This window comes from Bos grunniens, chromosome 16 (genome assembly GCF_055505025.1).
Source record: "Bos grunniens cultivar Pamir isolate PY7600 chromosome 16, Bosgru_T2T1.0, whole genome shotgun sequence".
Lineage (NCBI taxonomy): Eukaryota > Metazoa > Chordata > Mammalia > Artiodactyla > Bovidae > Bos > Bos grunniens.
Genome location: NC_141180.1, coordinates 38,597,624 through 38,618,587, shown reverse-complemented (window position 1 = coordinate 38,618,587; position 20,964 = coordinate 38,597,624). Strand labels below are relative to the sequence as shown.

General features: G+C 45.1%; 2 protein-coding genes across 7 annotated transcripts in view; one reads left to right on the top strand and one right to left on the bottom strand.

Moving 5' to 3' along the window:
• MTOR (mechanistic target of rapamycin kinase) overlaps nucleotides 1–20,964 on the top strand; it is a 123,744-nt gene that overhangs the window by 52,659 nt on the left and 50,121 nt on the right. The gene's annotated exons all lie outside the window — the stretch shown is intronic.
• Nucleotides 2,507–8,654, bottom strand: ANGPTL7 (angiopoietin like 7). Its single transcript, XM_086344477.1, has 5 exons — nucleotides 7,847–8,654; nucleotides 5,475–5,575; nucleotides 4,704–4,898; nucleotides 3,824–4,022; nucleotides 2,507–3,620 (listed from the first exon to the last, which is right to left on the bottom strand). The coding sequence occupies exons 1-5, from the start codon at nucleotides 8,214–8,216 to the stop codon at nucleotides 3,451–3,453; spliced, it is 1,035 nt and encodes a 344-aa protein (XP_086200603.1). The 5' UTR covers nucleotides 8,217–8,654; the 3' UTR covers nucleotides 2,507–3,450.

The following is a 20,964-nucleotide window of genomic DNA, read 5'->3' as shown; positions in this document are numbered from 1 at the left end:
ACTGTCAGAACCTGCACCTCTGTGGGTTACCTTCTGTGTTTTCCTTCCACCTGCTTTCCCTCATCTCTCAGACATTTTCCCAGAAGGGTGAGGTAAACCGCAGGTGCTGAATTAGAGCTTCAGTGTTTTTGTTTTTGTTTTTGTACGGTGACTTTTTTTTTTTTTTTCAACATTAACCTTGCCACAAAAAGGTTTTTATTTCACTTACTCAATTTCATATCTATATAAATATGAGTCAATTTCAGGAACTATAGGTTTTGATTGATATAGGTACTTTGTCCCCCCAACTATCTTGAGAAATGATTTACAAATATAATTGTATATATTTAAATGTATACCATAATGATTTGATATGCATTATAGAATGATTACTAAGATCAACATAATCACCTCACATGGCTAATTTTTTTATGTGTGGTGAGAATGCTTAAGATCTACTTTCAGCAGATTTCAGATATACAAAACTGTTTTGTTAGCTATAGTCACCATGCTGTGCATTAGATCCTAAAAACTTACTCATCTTATAACTGAAAGTTTGTGCCCTTTGACCTATATCTCCACATTTTCCCATTCTCCTGTCCCCTGACAACAACCATTCTAGTCTCTATTTTTATGAAATCACTTTTAAAAACATGACTTTGCATGTGTGATACTATATGTTATTTGTCTTTCTCTGTCTTATTTTACTTAGCATAATACCCTCCAGATTCATCCATGTTGTCACAAATGGAAGAATTTCTTTCTTTGTGGCTGAATAATAGTCCATTGTTTATATTATATATGTGTGTATATATTTACACACACACATGCTATTTATGTATTTGTTTTTGGCTGTGCTGGGTTTTTGTTGCTGTGCGGGCTTTTCTCCAGTTGTGGCAAGCTGGGACTATTCTACATGGCGGTGCGCAGACTTCTCATTGCAGTGGCTTCTCTTATTGCAGAGCTCAGACTCTAGGGTGCACGGGCTTCAGTAGTTGTGGCTCCCAGGCTCTAGAGCACTGGCTCAATAGTTCTGATACATGGGCTTAGTTGCTCTGAGGCATGTGCGATCTTCTTGGATCAGGAATTGAACCCATGTCTCCTGCATTGACAGGTGGATTCTTTACCTCTGAGCCACTAGGAGAGCCTAAAGTACATTTGGGGCTGTTTCCATCTCTTAGCTATTGTGGATAATACCGCAGTGGACATGGGAGTGCAGATATCTCTTCAAGACAGTGATTTTTGTTTTCTTTGAATATGAACCCAGAACTGAAAAATTGCTGGATCACACGGTAGTTCTGTTTTCAATTTCTTGAGAAACTGCCAGACTGGTATAGTGGTTATACCAGTTTACATTCCCACCAACAGTTCCCTTTTCTCCAGTTCCTTGCCAGCACTTATTATCTTTTGTCTTTTTAATAATGATCGTCTTCCCAGATGTGAGTTGGTATCTCACTGTGGTTATGCTTTGCATTTCCCCGGTGATTAGTGACGTTGAGTGCTTGGTCATGTACCCATTGGCCGTTTGAATGTCTTCTTTGGAAAAATGAACTGTTTAGGTCCTTTGCCCAATTTTAAACTGGATTATTTGCTTTTTTGCTATTCAGTCATGTAAGTTCTTTATATATTTTAAACATTAACCCAGGGATTATGGTTTACAGATATTCTTCTCCTATTCTGTAGATTTTCAGTTTTTTTATTGTTTCCCTTGCTGTGCAGAAGCTTTTTAGTTTGAGGTAGTCCCACTTACTTATTTTAGTTCTTGTTGCCTAGAGCCTCCGTTTTCTTTAGTTGTGGGGTATATAGTTTATGAGAGAGAATTACTAGCTACTTCTACCCCAATCATCTTGTGCTCTTCCTTCTCTTCATCTCCTTCTAATCATTTTCTCCTCTCTCCAAGCAGCACTGTGCCCGCTTCTGAGCATCTCAGATCCCTTGCCTGCTTCAAGAAGTTTCTGTCTGCCTGCCTGTCCCATAGGAAGCCCTGCTTCAATATACTTATTCTCTACTCACTTTACTTCTTTGAAAATCCTGGTGATCTTGTTTTTAAGGTCAAGTGGGTTCCCAACAATCAAAGGACCCTAGGTACATTAGAAAATAGTCACTTAGAGAATTATGCTTACCTTACCCTGACTGGTTCAAGGGAATAGTTCTTTTTGGGAAAGAAAAATTACTTCCTGAAGGTCAAAATTATTTGACATCTGTGATGACTAAAGATATTTTTTTCCCTCTGTGTATGTAAGTTTGCTCAGGTAGAAAGTAGGAGTGTTGCTTTGCAGAATATTTTGAATCCAGGCAATGGCCCCAGCCTCTGGGGGGGTCAGGTGGGTAGACCAGAGTCTGACCTCATCCAGCTCCTGCTGCCCTTTCTCTCCCTTGCTTTTCTGTCTTCAGCTTCCTGCTCCTCCCTGGGTATCCCTGAAGACTGCAGCACACCCAGAGTCTCTTTCTCATAGCTCACTCTGATTTTTCACTTAAAACTTTTCACCATGCCCTCAGTGGTAATAGTAATCATTTTAAAAGGAACAAGATTTAAAAGAGTTTATTGTGGAAGGAAGAAAAAAACTGAATGTTGAAAACAAACTACAGTATTTTATTTTTACAAAGCAAAATGCTTATTTATATGCAGCATGAATTATTTATTAACCATCGTGCCATTTACTTTCCTGTTTCAGCCATTTTTTTATAGATGAGATAAAAGAGGAAGCTTTTTGATCCCTTTTCTCATAAAGTAAATAAAAATAGATGTATCTGTATTGACTGAGAAAATTTTAAGTCAGTTTTGTGCGAGTGTCCACAGGGACTTATCTTCCCCTCCAGCTGAGCTCCTGCCAGCACTGGGCTTACTCCCTGCCTCTCAGTGCTGTGCCTGATCCAGGCTGAGCAGGGGAGGTGCTCAGAGACCAGTGCAAGGCCCAGAACCCTGGAGCCTCCTCCGGTCAATTCCAACTTGGGTCCATTCACCTCCAGCCAAACAATTTTTGTCTTTTTTAAAAAAAAAGTGTGTGGACTGAAGGTAATTTCATTGGGTTTAAAAATAGAAACCCCTCGCCCCCACCACCCTCTTCACTCCTTTCTCTAACACCCAAGAGAATCAAAGCAATATGGTTCATTTTCTGCCCTCACATCACCTCGGCCTCAGGCAAAATGGCTAAAATGAACTCACAATTGTTTTTCCTCCACAGAAAAATTGTGTGGAAAAGAGAAGCTGCTGCTACGTCAGGGATCACAGGCAGGGAGCCCCCTCAGGCCAACCCCCTGAGAAGTGTGTGTTTGGACCTGGTGCATTTGAATACTTCCTCCCACTTACTTTAACATTCTCAGCACCGAGTCCTGTTCTCCTAAGAGACCCCCCTCTCCTTGAAGATGATGGGCCACTTCCCGTCCCTCCCCTTTCTAGACTCCCTCCCTCTCCTCTGCCCTTTTCCCAGCCTCTGGTTTCTCCAGTCCTCCTCCAGAGCAGGCCCCTTTCTATGGCTGGAAGTCTTCCGGGCGGATTTTCATCTCCACTCGTTTGAGGGAGTAACTGGAGCCGTGCCAGCCATACCAGGTGATGCCATCCAGGTGCTTGTTGTGCTCCCCGAGGCGATAGTAGACGCCATTGAGGTTGGAGTCTGTGCAGCAGTTGTACCAGTATCCACCTGCGATGGGAAACAGTCAGTCCTCTGGTGTCCTCAGAGACCACTGACACCCTGGGCAGCAGGGATGTACTGAAGCCATTAGGGTCAGTGTCACAAAGGAGTACAAAGCCAGAAAACTGACTGTGCAGCTATAAATCCACTTTCTCCTCCACCAGGACTGTGGCCCTGCCTCTGAACTCCCCGCTCCAGATCCCGACTCTCACCTTTGCGGAGCTGGGCACACTTGTCCAAGCAGTTGTCGTTGTCCTTGTCCTTGGTGCTGAAGGCTGTGTTGTTGTGATAGATGAGGGCGTCATTCCCCACGTCGCCGCTGTAGTTCCCCAGGAAGAGGCGATAGCTGTTCAGTTCATTGCCCAGAACAAAGTGGCTGTACTCTGCGTAGCGCATGTTGCCCTCCCAGTCCTGTCAGGGGAGGCAGAGCCTTAGAAAAACCGGCAAGGCCTCCTGTCATACCACCCTGCCTCTCTTCTCTCTCTCTAGCTGCAGCCATATATCTTCTTACTGCAGGGAACGTAGCAAGACTTTACTTGTCTGTCTCTAGTTTAACACACTAACCTGGGAATCGGACAGCAAGAGTCCTAGATCAGACTTCCCTCCTGAGTCCCCATATGGCTTGATTAGTCTCTCTTTCTCTTCCCCTTCATTCTCTCTTCCGCTGTCTGTGAAGTATAGACCTGAGTTTTGCTGTATCCTACTCTGAGGTGTCATAAGAGTAACTTGAGAATATAGTGACGCTTCAGGGCCTTTAAGGAAGATCACTAACTGACATCAATAAGGTTTGCTTGCAGAGGTCCTTATATCCCAGGCCAGGGCAGGGAACAGTCTTTCAGCCCAGCTGACTATTGGATTCCTCTGCTCTGGCCTGAGTCTGGCCTCTCCTGTACCTGCAGTCTCACTTTTATGAAAAATACAGGGGTAAAAAAAAAAACCTATTCTTCCTCAACTGTCCTACAACCTGCAAGAAAACCATCATAGCAAGTATCCCAGCCGATGGTGGAAAGGAGTAGGAATGACACCCCGGAGTTGTGCAGAGTTGGGCGTGGCAGCCCTGGTCCAGTCCTGGGGACTGCACCTTGTGCTCACCTGCATCTCCACACGCAGCCGGGTGGGCCGCCTGGAGAGCCGGTGGATGTGGTCATTCCCCAGCCAGAAGTCCCCACGGATGCTGCCAAAGCCCTGCTTGTACTGCTTCCAGTCCCGGTAGAAGGAGACGAGGCCACTCTTCCGTCTCTGAATGATGGTCCAGCCGCCGCCTGAAGTCTCCATGTCACAGAACACCTGGAACGGAGGGGACGCCCTGGTCAGGACCCGCCGAGACAGGCGACAAGCCTGAGCACGGCTTCTCACCTTCTCTTGCCCCCAGAGTTGATGGACATATGCCCTTCCACAGCCACTGGCTCACTAGGTAGCAATTCTCCCCAGTATTGGCAAGCTGGGCAGGCTGGTGATTTGCTGAGAAAGATCAGAATTGAGGATGAGAGCAAGTGCACGTAGTTTGAAGGGAAAGCATCCAGGCCCTCTGACATGCTCCCTACATGTTCTCTGTTTCTCCTCCCCAAAGAGTAACTGCCGTAGGCCGTGGCGAGACTTCACAGCACGTAGGTTGTGGTGAGAACGTGATCTAACCACATCAGAAGGATTAGTATTTGGTTGGTAGTGATTTGAAGGAGCCAAACAGATGGCTGGACTTTTTCCCCCTGTAAATGGAGTGTTTAGATCGCTCTCTGGTATTTGGTGTGCTTGCGTCCCTGTCTTGAGTTTCCCGCTCTTTAGACTGACTAGCCCTGCTGTCCCCAGCCTTTGAGTAGGTAGAGAAGAGCTGACAACCCAGGCAGTGGGCTGCGACGGCCTCACCTCCAGTTCAGGGCTGCCCAAGAAGTCGTCAGGAGGAAGCTTATATACTCCAGAGATGCGGTAGTTCTTCTGGTAGAGGGATGAGCAGTCGTAGATGGCATCTGCAGGAGTGAGCCACAGGGTGAGCATCCAGGCCCAGGCTCCAGGGCTGGCCGCACCCCTGCTGCATCTACACTGAAAGTTTAAAAGGGAGACTTCCTTCTGCCACAAAATTCATAGGAGTGTTCATTGCTGCCAGTGTCCAGACTTGGGAGACATGGATATCAGGAGATCTGGAATAGGTATGTGTTGGCCTGAATGGTGGTAGGGCTGAGAGGTAGGGAAGCCCTTCACCTGAGTTACACAGCAGTACAAATATGCTTAAGGTTTGTGTTGAAGTAAATTATCCTGCTGTGGTTCTAGGGCATGAATTCTGGAGTCTTTATAATGTGTGAGGGCCACTAACAGATGCTACTGTTTAATGGATTCAGCTTCTGGGACAGCAGACCTCTATTCCCAGAAAAGTCATGAGAATCTCAGAGGGTTTGGTTTTATTGTTTCTCTGTTTGTTTGTTTTGTTGTTTTTCAGAGGTAATGGCTACTGCTTACCAGATCCCTTATTAGCAAAGATTTATAATTTTATCTTCTCCACCTTAATTCAACACTGCTCGACAAATGAAAATGCAAACAGTCTAAGGAACCCCTGCAGGCCTTCTCCTGGCACTGTTATTAAAACAAGGAAATGAGAGCTTTGGGCAGGCTGGCTTTCTCCCTCTGGTTGATTTTAATGTTTCCTCAGTTGCCCTGGGGGCTAGTGCCTTACGAGGGATTGTGTCTCCTGTTCTGAATATCAGAGAGCACTGTGGAAGGGACAGCCTTTCCAAATAGGATCAGAAAGCAGAAACCCTCGCCTGGCCAGAAGATGCTCCCTGCCTCTCTATCTGGGAGTTCTTTTTTTGGTGATCACTGCACTCAGCCTTCAAGAAGAGGACACGGTTGCAGATGGTGACTCTTCCATGGTGGGAATTGTTTGAGGCAGAGTGCTTTGCAGAGGGGAAATGGGAGACCCTTGTCTTCGCCATCAGAGTTCTTCACTTCCTGTTACTGCTCTCTCCAAGGGGCTAACTCCTTACAGAATGTAAAGGTGCCCCCACATCTGCTAGTAGAGAAGGGAAGTAAGGAATGAGGGCCTGGGCAGTAGAAGGATGAGGCCCGGCAAGGGAGCTGCAGTTGACGCCCAAGAAGCTCCTTGACCTGTTTGGAGGTGGTTCAGGTCAGGTTCCTCTACCTTCCCTGGTCACCTGCATATCTGTTTCATCTCACAGACCCAAATCAGGACTCACTTGTCTGAAAAATGACCTGAAAATACCTTTCTCGTCCCAAGCTGAGAGTCAGGAAGTACATACTGAGAAAGTGATTTACACAAAATTTTTAGGCTTAATTTCCAGTTAAAACTTTTTCTTCATTTGAACTAAGGATTACCAGTGACTTACTCTGTTCTTGTATCAGTAAGAAGTGACATATCTATTGACTCTGCTCCTCGTAACTAATAATTTGCAGATATTTTCAGAAAACCAAATTTCTGTCTAAACGAATTCACCTGGCCTGTCTGAGCCAAGCTAAGTAGAAACTAAGAATTGTTTTGCAAAAGAAAAGAGTAGTAAACATATCTTACTTTGGGCCTACTAAAAAATGCAAATTTCAGCATTTCGTTTTCCTGTATGACTAGGGACAATTTTGAGATTGTGGGGGGAAAAAAATAGAAATGTAGAATTGAGGAACCTTGAGGAACCAGTCCTTTTTAAACACAAAGGACTCCTTAGATGCCCTGGGCAGTGTCTGTGCACTTAATTCTGAGCCAATGAGAAGAGTGAGATTGGCCAATAGGACAACCAAGTTCCATTATTGCCCAGCCCACTAAGTCCCAGGAACCCGAGAAAACGGTTTTTGGTAAAAACTTTGCTTCTAGAGATGTTATGATTTTGGTGTTTGTTCCTCCTTCCTTGGGACTGAGGGGACAGCCAGTCAGCTCTGGGCAAGGAAATGGACTAATCGGGAATATGTGAGCTCTAAGACTTGCTGTGTGACTCTGGGCAGACCGCCTGATCTCTCTGTGCTCCAGGATGGCGATTCATACCTTCAGTATGCCGAAACATTGCAGGAGTAAAGAGAGACCTGGGTAAATTTACAGCATCTTAGGAATCAAAAGAAATACTTTGTAAGCCTTTGCAAAAGAGAAACTAGAGCTGGTGGCACATACCCAAGAAACTAAATTCCATGAGAAACCCCAGGGAGCATTCTGACCACATCACCTAGAAGCAGGGCTGCAGACGGGAGGCACTCAGCTGTGTGAGCGGGAGGTGGCGAGCAGCGTGAGGCTGCGTCCTCCTTACCTGCTGAGGTCTGGGTGACCGTCTGCGCTGCCTGCAGCTGCATAATGCCGATCTGGTTGTTCATCTCGGAGTACTTGCTCTCGGCTTCAGTGAGCCGCGTCTCCATGCTCTTGGCGCTGCTTTCCAGCTCCATCACCTGCATGACCACGCTGACCCAGTCCCTCTCCTGCTTCTTGCCCAGGTCGCTCAGCAGGCTGCTCAGGTTGGCGATCTGGGCCTGGAGCGCCTTTGCCTCCTCACAGCAGGTGGCTGCGGTGAGCTCTGCTGGGGTCTTGCGCTTAGGGGGCTTCTGTGGCCAAACTGGGTGGCTGACAAAGGCCACGAGGAAAATGCAGAGCCACGCCACGGCCGAGAGAGTCTTTTTCAGCATCTTTCGTGGGCCTGGGTGAGGAAGGAGGTTCTTCCTCGGGGGAACCTAGCTATGCCCAGCTGAGGTGTGCAAAACTGTGGCAGATTAAAACCTAAGACTTTCACTCGTGATGGACTTACCACTTTGCTGTTCTCTCTCTCCTTGCTCTTTCTTAGCCTTTCTCAAAACTCGCGTTTCTGAAAGTGCAGCTCAGTTGGGTAGCCCGTAGCTTTTCTTCCCAAGTCTGAATGCTCAACAAACTGAGCATCTTAAATATTGTTTGCTGCTGCACCTCCACCCCTACCATGGCCGAGCGTGGCGCTTTAGCCCCTCCCAGCTCATCTGGGAGGGTCAGGTGCCTGTTGAGTGAAGTCAGTGCAAACTTAGGCCAGAGGAGGGGAGGGGAGAGACAGGGGCGCGTCTTTCTTTCCCTGCCTGCACAGTCTCTGGGCCGAGACCAGAGGGCTGAGTTCGTGTGTTTCCAGTTTTGCCTATTAGATTGTGCCCCTGCCAGCCACTGGCTCAGCTCTATCGGTGAGCAGGGCAGGGTCAGAAGAATTTCCAGATTCCATTCTAAAGGTTACATAACCACGGGGTGAGCACAAGGTAGGCAAAGAGAGTGGGGATAAGACTCTCCACTCACCCCGGGAGACCTGTTAATGCAATCCATGCTGTTTATACGCAGTTCTAGTCTATTTTGGCATCCTTCTGAGTGTGCTTTTAACAAGGCTGGTTATTCCTTTCTCTGATCAGCATTCAGTGTTTTACAAAACCTTCTTTTGGCTAGGATCTAATGCCATCTCTCATTTGAATATTTCCAACCTAGAAAAAGCTTTAGAAATAGGAGGATAGAGTAAAGTTCTTAGGAAGTGAAAAAGGACTTTGTAGTTTGTACTCACAGGGTTTACCCAGTTGTCTGTCTTTTTACATACTTTCTCCTTCAATAAGGAGAGGGTCAGTGTTAGCCTCTTGGCACAGGTGTGTCAGCAATGACAGTGGGGCAGAAACGCAGGGCATGATCCCTACAGGACTTGTTACCTGCGTGGGCATCCGCATGTCCACGGTCTTCAGGCAGATCAAGACACAGGCCCAGCCACAGCCCAGGTTCTGGAAAGTTAAAACATAGAGAAAAGAATCCCCATGGCCTAATAATGCACGTCTAGAGTCTCATTTCCCTTTTCCTGTGGAATATGGTTTCCAGATTCATTATATATGATCTATATCCCTGAAAATAGGGATGTTGTAATCTTTTGTGTCCTGTATTTAAAGGAGATTCCTCCTTTGAAAACAAATGGGAAAAAAGACTGGGTTTTCAGCACATTTTAAGTCTTTAAAAAGCTTTTCACTAAGAATGTAAACAAAGGTCCCTCTCTCTGTACATGGTAACTGTCTTTGGAACATACGCTTGTCATTTCCAGGTACAGTTGTTGTATGTTCTGTGGCTATTCCGTGTGGGCCCTTCACACACAAGCGTGAGGCCTGGCCTCAGGCTCTCCTTACTGCCGTGACCCCCAGAGCCCTTTTCTAGTCAGGGCTTCTGCTTCTCCAAAAGTCATTACTTTTCAGGCAGCTGGAGTTACCAGACACTTTTTTTTTCCCTAGTAAATCAAAAAGGAGGAGTGGATCAGGTGGATCAGGGTTGGTTTGCTTACTGCCTGTCTTCTGTGCCTGCCTAAGAGTGAGGGTGCTGCTGGCGCCCTGTGGCAGTTGTCACTCTGCTCAAAAGGGCTTGTTCAGCATTGGCGCCATCAGCCCACCCCTGCCCTCTCTTGGCATATGTCTGGCCTTAGCTCATGGTGTTCACTTCACTGTGGTGAACCTGGCCACGACCACCAGGTTCACCAGGGTCTGCTAAACTCCACTGGCATCTTCAAGATGATCTCCTACCCAGCAAACGACCCTGAGCTCAAACCATGTGTCACACACTCCTGTGCCGCATCACACGTGACCCTGCCATCTTGGTAGAGAACATCCTGGAAGAAAGGTGCTTTGCAGCTTTCTGGCCAGCTTTCTGTTTATTCTTTCCAGTAGCCACTTCCCCTGCCCAAACAGAAAAATGTTATGAATAGATTTTCATATCTGGGTAGAAAATGAATCAGTTCAGTTCCGTCGCTCAGTCGTGTCCGACTCTTTGCGACCCCATGGACCACAGTGTGCAGGTCTCCCTGTCCATCGCCAACTCCTGGAATTTACTCAAACTCCCATCCATCGAGTTGGTGATGCCATCCAACCATCTCATCCTCTGTCATCCCCTTCTCCTGCCTTCAATCTTTGCCAGCATCAGGGTCTTTCCCAATGAGTCAATTCCTTGTATCAGGTGTCCAAAGTATTGGAGTTTCAGCTTCAGCATCAGTCCTTCCAATGAATATTCAGGACTGATTTCCTTTAAGATGGACTGGTTGGATCTCCTTGCAGTCCAAGGGACTCTCAAGAGTCTTCTCCAACACCACAGTTCAAAAAGCATCAGTTCTTCGGTGCTCAGCTTTCTTTATAGTCCAAGTCTCACATCCATGCATGACTACTGGAAAAAACATAGCTTTGACTAGATGGACCTTTATTGACAAAGTAATGTCTCTGCTTTTTAATAAGCTGTCTAGGTTGGTCATAGCTTTTCTTCCAAGGAGCAAGTGTCTTGATTTCATGGCTGCAGTCACCATCTGCAGTGGTTTTGGAGCCCAAGGAAATAAGGTCTTCCACTGTTTCCCCATCTATGTGCCATGAAGTGACGGAACCACATTCCACGATCTTAGTTTTCTGAATGTTGAGCTTTAAGCCAATGTTTTCACTCTCCTTTTTCACTTTCATCAAGAGTCTCTTTAGTTCTTCTTCACTTTCTGCCATAGGGTGGTGTCATCTGCATATCTGAGGTTATTGATATTTCTCCCAGCAACCTTGATTCCAGCTTGTGCTTCATCCAGCCCAGAGTTTCTCATGATGTATTCTGCATGTAAGTTAAGTAAACAGGGTGACAATATACGGCCTTGACATACTCCTTTCCCAATTCGGAACCAGTCTGTTGTTCCATGTCCAGTTCTAACTGTTGCCTCCTGACCTGCATACAGATTTCTCAAGAGGCAGGACAGGTGGTCTGGTATTCCCATCTCTTTAAGAATTTTCCACAGTTTGCTGTGGTCCACACAGTCAAAGGTTTTGGCGTAGTCAATAAAGCAGAAGTAAATATTTTTCTGGAACTCTCTTGGTTTCTCGATGATGCAAAGATGTTGGTAATTTGATCTCTGGTTCCTCTGCCTTTTCTAAATCCAGCTTGAACATCTGGAAGTTCACAGTTCACGTACTGTTGAAGCCTGGCTTGGAGAATTTTGAGCATTATTTTACTAGTGTGTGAGATGAATGCAATTGTGCAGTAGTTTAAGCATTCTTTGGCATTGCCTTTTTTTGGGATTAGAATGAAAACTGACTTTTTCCAGTCCTGTGGCCACTGCTGAGTTTTCCAAATTTGGTGGCATATTGAGTGCAGCACTTTCACAGCATCATCTTTTAGGATTTGAAATAGCTCAACTGTAATTCCATCACCTCCACTAGCTTTGTTCATAGTGATGCTTCCTAAGGCCCACTTGACTTCACATTCCAGAATGTCTGGCTTTAGTCTGGTGATCACACCGTTGTGATTATCTGGGTTGCGAAGGTCTTTTTTGCATAGTTCTTCTGTGTATTCTTTTTAAGCACCTCTATTTAATATCTTCTGCTTCTGTTAGGTCCATACCATGTCTGTCCTTTATTGAGCCCATCTTTTTTGTTTTGTTTTGTTTTTCAATTTTTTTGTGTGTCTTGTAAATTTTATTTTTAAACTTTACAATATTGTATTAGTTTTGCCAAATATCGAAATGAATCCGCCACAGGTATACCTGTGTTCCCCATCCTGAACCCTCCTCCCTCCTCCCTCCCCATACCCTCCCTCTGGGTCGTCCCAGTGCACCAGCCCCAAGCATCCAGTATCGTGCATCGAACCTGGACTGGCGACTTGTTTCATACATGATATTATACATGTTATTGAGCCCATCTTTGCATGAAATGTTCCCTTGGTATCTCTAATTTTCTTGAAGAGATCTCTAGACTTTCCCATTCTGTTGTTTTCCTCTATTTCTTTGTACTGATCACTGAGGAAGGCTTTCTTATTTCTCCTTGCTGTTCTTTGGAACTCTGCATTCAAATGGGTATATCTTTTCTTTTCTCCTTTGCCTTTCGCTTCTCTTCTATTCACAGTTATTTGTAAGCCCTCTTCAGACAACCATTTTGCCTTTTTGCATTTCTTTTTCTTGGGGATGGTCTTCATCCCTGCCTCCTATACAGTGTCAGGAACCTCTGTCCGTAGTTCTTCAGGCACTCTGAAGTCATTCATATTAGCAACCTGTGGAGTAATCCTTTCCAGGAAAGGTAGAAACTTTTAGCATGAGTACCTCCTCTCTGACATCTCTTTTCTGGAAACTTATTTCTAACATAAGGCATAAAAGTTGGAGACAGAAGCTTTTTTATTTGAAGATTTTCTTAAATTATCTAAACTGCCCAAATCTCAATCCTCCCCCTCCCCCACCCTGCTCCTTTGAGAAAAATAGCTAATTAGGCATATATCCCATGCCAGAAGATCTGTTCTCCAAAACATCCACAACCCTAAATGTCCTAGATTCTGAATTTCTAAAAGAAGGAAAAATAAGTCCTTGTTTTGAGTACAGCTAAGCCAGTAGAGAAAACCAGAACAAATGTGGAAGACTGGAGTGGTTTTCCCTTCTCTGAGAGGCTTTTAATCCTTTCTTTGCCGTTCGGTGAACAAAGTGGCCATAAGAAATGGAAATTAATTAAGAAAATATGAAAAACCTGGGTTGGACACTGTACAGTTTTTCCACTTCTCCATTTTTCTGGTGGTGAAAGAGGGTCAGCTTGGTGCTCCCGGGAAAGATGTTTATAAAAATAAAGCTTATGGGGATTTCCCGGGCAGGCCAGTGGTTAAGACTCTGTGCTCCAAATATAGGGGGCTTGGGTTTAATACCTGGTCAGAGAACTAAGATCCTGCATGCCACAGGGCACAGCCAAAAAAACCAACCAACCAATCAATCAATCTTACATTCTTGGCTGTGCCACTTGGGCTGGCACCAAGGACTGGAGGTATCTGAGCAGCCTGGGGAATCCAAAGCTCAGAAGGGCCTAGAGGTGGTCTTTCCTTCTACCCCAGTGTGTGGACTTCCTATCTCGTTTTCTTGAAAATGTTCCTATTGGAGAGACTCCTTGTTTTTCAGTGTATTCCTGCCCCAGCCTGCTCTTACACCATGCTTCCTAACTGGTGAGGGAGGGACAGCTACCCTCAGTGCCAGACTCTCAGTTTGTTGAATGAATACATCTCAGAAGAACCTGCCTTGTTCCTAGTTGAATTGTGTGCTCATGGTCATGTTTTACTTCTGAAATCTTCTAATGAGCCACAGCTGCCTTTCTACATGTGGCCATTTAATCCTGACCTATCTACCACTTAGTCCTATTTCTTTCTCAGCACAAAGCCCAGGTGCATCACAGAAGGTATGGCCACCTCTTCCCTAAGCCTCCTAGTAACTGCCTCTCATACCTAGGGTGTGGGCTTCCCACGTGGCACAGTGATAAAGAATCTGCCTGCCAATGCAGGAGACACGGGAGACGTGGGTTTGATCCCTGGGTCTGAAAGATCTCCTAGAGAAGGGAATGGCTATCCATTCCAGTATTCTTGCCTGGAAAATCCCTTGGACAGAGGAGCCTGGCAGGCTACAGTCCATGGAGTCTCAAAGAGTCGGACACAACTGAGCTCACACACATGCACCCACGAGTGCACCCTGGACTTAGCAGAAACCATTTCTTTCAGGCCTCCTCTTAGAGGCTACCATGTAATTATAGCGCTTAGCACAAAAAGTCTGTCTCTGACCCCTTTTAGGAATTTGAAGCTTCATGTGTCTCACAGGCTAGTTGGAGAGACAGACAGCTGAACTGCAGGGCTCTTTGACAGGCTGGAGTGGAGGACACAGCAGAGGGGGAATGCCCAACCCAGATGAGGTTCTGGACAGCCCGATACCCAGAGTTTGTGGTGTTTTTGTTTTTATTTTTGTTTTGTTTTTTAAGGAAGAAGTAGCCAGAGATTGGAGAGAACATCCTGAGGCAAAGTGTAGCTGTATGAAAAGCCTGGGCTTATACAATCTAAGTAGTCAAGAGTGGCATGGGGGGCGAGAAGGAAGAGGAGTGGTGGCTGGAATGAAAGCTGGAGGGGTGGAGGGGCACCGGGCCCCCAGGCCCTTGTATTCCAGAGACAGGGGCTGTGGGAGAAAGCCAGGAAGCTTTTACTTCTTGCTTTGTTTTCTTGAGTCTCACCAGAACAGTGGCTCTTTGTAGTTGCCAAACAAGATTTTTAACTGGAAGTTGGTGGCTTAGAACATTGGAATTTCTTAACATTGTAATGCATTCATATTAAATGCCCAGGAGGGCTCATCTGGCTTGAGGATTAAGGAAGCAGTATCTGAAGGACTTCTAAGTCTTAGGTCTAGAATCAGATAAATCTGGGTTCTAATCCCCTCTCATCACTTGATAAGTTATATGACCCCAGGGCAACTTAACCTCTGAGTTGACCACTCTATGAAATGGGATAAAAACTGTAACTACTCCTGACTTCCCTGATGGTCCAGTGGTTAGGATTCCATGCTTCCACTGCAAGGGGACCAGGTTCAGTCTCTGGTTGGGAAACTAGGATGCTTCATGCCGTACAGTGTGGCCCCCCAAAAAAATGTTAGTTAAAATTATAACTACTTTGTTTTGCAGGGTTTTTGTGAAGACTAAGTTAAATATAGCAAAAGATTAAAAATAGCTGAGGCATTTTTGAAAAAGAAAAATAAATTTGGAGGCATTACCATACTAGGGTTCAAGATTTATCTTAAAGCTGCAGCCAGTGACTAGGTCAATGTGGTATCGGCACAGGGTAGACGAGCAGATAAATGGAGCAGACGTGAATGTCCCGCGATAGAGCCGCACATTTGTGAGCTCTTGGTTTATGACAGAAGAGTGAGCTCTGCTGAGTCGACTCCCTAGCCTCGTGGGGGATAAAGGTTCTTGGCCCTCACCCCATACCACACCCAAAACCTCAAGTTCTGGAGATTTACATTATAAATCTGAAAACAGGAGCACTTCCAGAAGATAACATAGGAGATTATTTTCAGCATTTGGGGGATAAGCAAAGATTTCTTAAAGAAGATTTGAAAAACACTAACCATAAAGGAAAACTTTATCAAATGTAATATAGGGAGTCATCTCTTTTCACTGGAAACCATCATGAAGAGAGTGTAAAGGTAATGAGGTATTTCCTGTACATTCCTCTGTGTGTACTATATCCAGAGTATATATAGAACTCTTGTCAAACAAACAGACAAAAAGCAGCCAGTTAAAAAGATGGGCGCAAGATGTGAACAGGACTTATTTCACAAAAGATTATATCCAAAAGGCTGGTCAACACATGAAAAACTGCTCAAGCTCATTAGTCATTATGGAAGCTCAAATTTAAAACTATAAGATGCAACTTACAAAGCAGCCAAAATGGCTAAAAGGGGAAACATTGAATCCCAAGTGTTTACAAACATGTGGAGCGTCTGAGATTCCTGTACCCTCCCACTTACAATGGCCATTTGTCAGTAGCTTCTGAAGCTGAACATGCCCTGAAACCCAGCAGTTCTACTGCGAGGTTTGTTCCCAACGGAAATAGGAGCAAAGACACAAACAGGAATGTTTGTGGTAACGTCAGTAGCCCCAAACTGAGGACAACCTAAAACCTCCATCGACAGTAAGATAGTTCGCTTGTGGTGGGTTCATACAGTGACTATTCAGCAAAAAAAGACAAGCTGCCATGGCATGCAGCAACGTGGATGTATCTCGTAAATGTAATGACGAGTATTTATATAGAGTTCAAAACCTGGTGAAACTAACGAGTTGGGTCAGGAGTGAGATAGTTGCTACCTCTGAGGATGAGGAGGGAAGCTGTGATGGGAAAAGGCTTGAGTGCTTCTGCGGTGCTGGCAGTGTGTTCTGTTACTTGGTTTGGTTGGTAGTTATAATGGTAACTTCACTTTGTGATAATTTATCAAGCTGTACAATTAAGTGTATACTTTCTTGTATGTTGTACTTCAGTCCAAAAGTTTCTTCAAAAATAGATAATGCCCCTAAAACACTTTTTTAAATTAGATTGACATATAGTTGATTAAAGCGCTGTGTTATTTTCTGCTTTATAGCAGAATGACTCAGTTATACATATATGTATTCTTTTTCATATTCTTTTCCATTATGGTTTATCACAGAATATAGACTACAGTTCTATATGGGCTTCCCTCATAGCTCAGTTGGTAAAGAATCCGCCTATAATGCAGGAGACTCCGGTTCTATTCCTGGGTTGGGAAGATCCGCTGGAGAAGGAATAGGCTATCCACTCCAGTATTCTTGGGCTTCCCTTGTGGCTCAGCTGGTAAAGAATGTGCCCAATGTGGGAGACCTGGGTTCGATGCCTGGGTTGGGAAGATCCCCTGGAGAAGGGAGAGGCTACCCACTCCAGTATGCTGGCCTGGAGAATTCCAGGGACTGTGTTGTCCATGGGGGTCGCAAGGAGTTAAGACACGACTGAGTGACTTTCACTCACTCCCTGTGCTATACAGTAGAACCTCGTTTATCCATCCCATATGTAATAGGTTGCATCTGCTACTCCCAATCTCCCAATCTTTCCCTTCCCCAGAACCTCCCCTTGGCAGCCACAAGTCTGTTCTCTATGTCTGTGAGTCTGTTTCCACTTATGTGTGTTGTATTTTAGATTCCATATATACATGTTATCATATTGTATTTGTATTTCTCTTTCTTACTTTCCTTGGGGCTTCCATGGTGGCTCAGATGGTAAAGAGACTGTCTGCAGTGCAGGAGACCCAGGTTCAATCCTTGGGTCAGGAAGATCCTCTAAGAGAAGGAAATAGCAACCCACTCCAGTATTCTTGTCTGGAAAATTCCATGGACAGAGGAGCCTGGCAAGCTACAGTCCATGGGTCACAAAGAGTTGGACATGATGGAGCGACTTCTTACTTCCCTTAGTGTGGTCATCTCTAGGTCCACCCATGTTGCTACAGGCGGCGTTATTCCATCCCCTTTTATGGTTGAGTAATATTCCATTGCATGCACTATTACATGTATTCTTTATTCATTCCTTTGTTGATAGACGATTAGGTTATTTCCATGTCTTGGCTATTGTGCATAGTGGTGCTATGAACATAGCGGTGCTTGTATCTTTTCAAATTATAGTTTCATCTGGATATATGCCCAGGAGTGGGGTTGCTGGATCAAATAGCAGCTCTATTTTTAGTTTTTTGAGGAGCCTCCGTACTGTTTTCCATGGTGGCTTTACCAATTTACTTTCCCACTAACAGTGTGAGAGGGTTCCCTTTTCTCTAAACCCTCCCTAGCATTTTTTATTTGTAGATTTTTTAATGATGGCCATTCTGACTGGTGTGAGGTGGCACTCTGTTGTAGTTTTGACTTGCATTTCTCTAGTAATCAGCAATAATGAGCATCTTTTCATGTGCCTGTTGGCCACTGTATGTCTTCTTTGGAGAAATTTCTATTTAAGTCTCCTGCCCATTTTTCAATTGGGTTGTTTGTTTTTTTGTTATTGAGTTATATGAGCTATAAAACACTTTGAATTGTGTCTGACACATAGTCCGTATCTAGCAAATCTGAAGTAGTATTAATTTAGGTGATGGATTATCATTTCATCAGAAAAACCTCCCTGCCCACTTAAATCTATTTTCCGTCTTTGTGCGTTGTCTTCTTCAGGTGCTTACCTATTTCCATTTGCATTTTGCTTATCTACTTCCCTGACCTGTAAGCTCTGTGAAAGCAGAGACCTGCCGTGGTTTATCTACCACAGTAGATCTAGCATCCAGCACTCAGCACAAAGGCTGGGACAAAAGAGATACTTGCCAACTGTAAGAATGACTTCCCAGAAGAAGATTGTCTCCCGCTAAATAAGCATGTGTTGTGGAGGCTTAGTCTCTCTCTCCATGGTCATTGCCAGTCGTCATCATGGTGAGTTCTTCATTGCAGGGCATTGTCTTCTCTCCTGCTTTAACATTTTCTTCCATAGGTTTTAGTTATAGAATCAAAGAAAGTGAGAACTGAAAGAGTTGGGATCATTTGGTTCAGGCTTCTTCTTTTTTAACCAATAACTTAAAGTAGCATCTTTACTGTATAACTTTGTATCTCTCGAAATCATGGATTCACATCTCACCCCCAGTGGCTCAGTGGTCAAGAATCTGCCTGCCAATACAGGAGACACAGTTTCAATCCCTGGGTGGGGAAGATTCCCCAGAGAAGGAAATGGCAACCCACTCCAGTATTCTTGCCTAGAAAATTCCATGGACAGAGGAGAGTGGCGGGCTACTGTCTGTAGGATCACAAAAGAGTTAGAGACTAAAGCAAACAGTGGCAACCTCTTTTGTTACATATGAAGATGAGTGAGAGGGCCTCAGAGCATTTGGGGTAGGGATTTCCCCTCTCCTGTATATTCTGAAGGCCTATATGAACGGCATATGCAATAGCCTGACCCTGCTTTGGCCTGTCAGTTAATCCTCATCACAGCCTAAGGGGCCACACGCAGAGGTTCATGTGAAAGAGAAAGTAACATGTCGTATATCTGAGCAGCTGTGTTCCCCATAATTAATCCAGGAACCTAACAGATCTTGTTTGTTTCCAAAGAGTAATCACACGCACATTACCTTGTAATTGTAGAAAATCACCCTTCACCAGAGACGGATCCCAGCCAGGGTGCAGGACGAGATGGCAAGTCCACGCGCAGTTGCCCAGGGACCGAGAAGTGTCCCCTTGGCTAGGCCTTAGCTTCCCTGACTTAGGCAGCACTAACGGGAAATGGCCTGTAACTCTCTGAGAATGTTAAAGAAATTGAGCCAGTTTGTGCCTGAGCAACCAGTTAACGGTGAGGGTGACTGGGCTTTACAGCCTACAGACGAGAGGCTGGATGACAAACAAGCCCACTCTGTCTTAACTCTAAACACGTGTTCCCAAGGTGTCTGTTGTGTTGCTTGGAAGCATGAGCCTAGCCTTTACAGTTGTTTCCTGGCTTCCTGAAAAGGTACAGTCTTGTTCTCTTTCCCGCACCTCTGCTGGAAGAGAATACACTCTGTCCAGGGGGTGAGGATTTGCTCAAAGCTCCTCTCTTCTTGGTAAAAACACATTCCAAATGTCTGGACTCATGCTGCCTTCAGAAGTGCCAGTGTTCCTCTAGGAATCTGTACCCTGTAGAAAAGCTCCAGGCAGCAAAGAGGGGGCAGACGAAGGAAACCCTAGTGTAGGCAGAGCACGAGCACAGATTGTATCTTTCTTTCTCAACCCATCTTTTTCTTTAATGCCCTTACATCCAGCCGTTACCCAAGAGGCCAGGTCCCTCACCAGTCACCAGTAGAGCTTAAATTTATTTCTGGCCACTCTGAAGACTTCTTACAGGTTCACTTTACAACAGCTTGCCTCTGTAGAGCATCTTACAAACTCCAAGGAAAACTGCTTTCAGTACAGAAAGCTGGCTGTCAGTGAGGAGCTATACAAAGGGCAGAGATCTGGTGTTTCTCCCAGAGCTGACCAGAAAGACAAGAGAGTCTTCCATTGCACCCACGACCATTCTAAAGGGCACAGCGTGCTGCTGCTGTTGTTACTCAGTCACTAAGTTGTGTCCGACTCTTTGTGACCCTGTGGACTTAAGCAGGCCAGGTTTCCCCACCCTTCACTATCTCCCAGAGTTTGCTCAAACTCATGTCCATTGAGTCAGTGATGCCATCTAACCATCTCATCCTCTGTCACCCCCTTCTCCTGCCCTCAACCTTTCCCAGGATCAGGGTCTTTTTAAGTGAGTCGGCTCTTCCCATCAGGTGGCCAAAGTATTGGAGCTTCAGCTTCAGCAACCCCATGAACACAATGAAAAGCTTGCTGTTGGTTAGTAGTTAACCTCTGCCCTTCCACTGCATCTAGCTCATCCCCAGGAATGGCTAGAGATTTAAAGGGACCACTCTTATGGTGAGTTAGCAAAGGTGCTTCTGATTTTTATGTACCTGTATGATGAGGGGCAGACTACTGGCAATTAAGCTGGGTCATGGTACTCTGAAACCTTGAATCATAAGCTGTATCATGATTTCAGAAATGTTAAGAGTGCATCTTAGAACTGATGAAATACAGTGGGTGCCCCATGGCCGTCTCTGACAGTTTGTCCCAGTGACAGTGAAAAGTGTCAGTGATGACACCATTGGTCTCTCGAGCTTCTTTTCGACATCTCACTGGCTGTAAATCTTGATGATTCAGTTAGTGTGTTGTAGTCCTCATCTGTCAGCTCTTCCTTACCAGGAAGGTAGGCATATTTTCCTTTTCCCGATTCTAGGACGGGCATCAGTATTTCTACAGTGTGGCCTCACTCTACCAGAGCACAGGGCCAGGGCACATCTCCTTACACAGTTATAAGTGAGGAGAGTTCAGAGCTGCCAAGTCCCTGGATGCCAGTTCATTTAATTTTTGTTTCCCAACTTCATCCACATAATAGCCTGAGTCAGAGCTCTTGGACACGCAGCAGCCAAGAAATCAGGATGGATTTTTACCCAAAATATCTCCTCTATTTTGAGTCAAAGTAGTTGAAAATAAGTTTTGGGTTCCGTCTGTCAACCCTCTCCACTTTGTTCTGTTTCCCTGACAGCTTCTTCTCCCTAATGTTCTCTCTCAGATC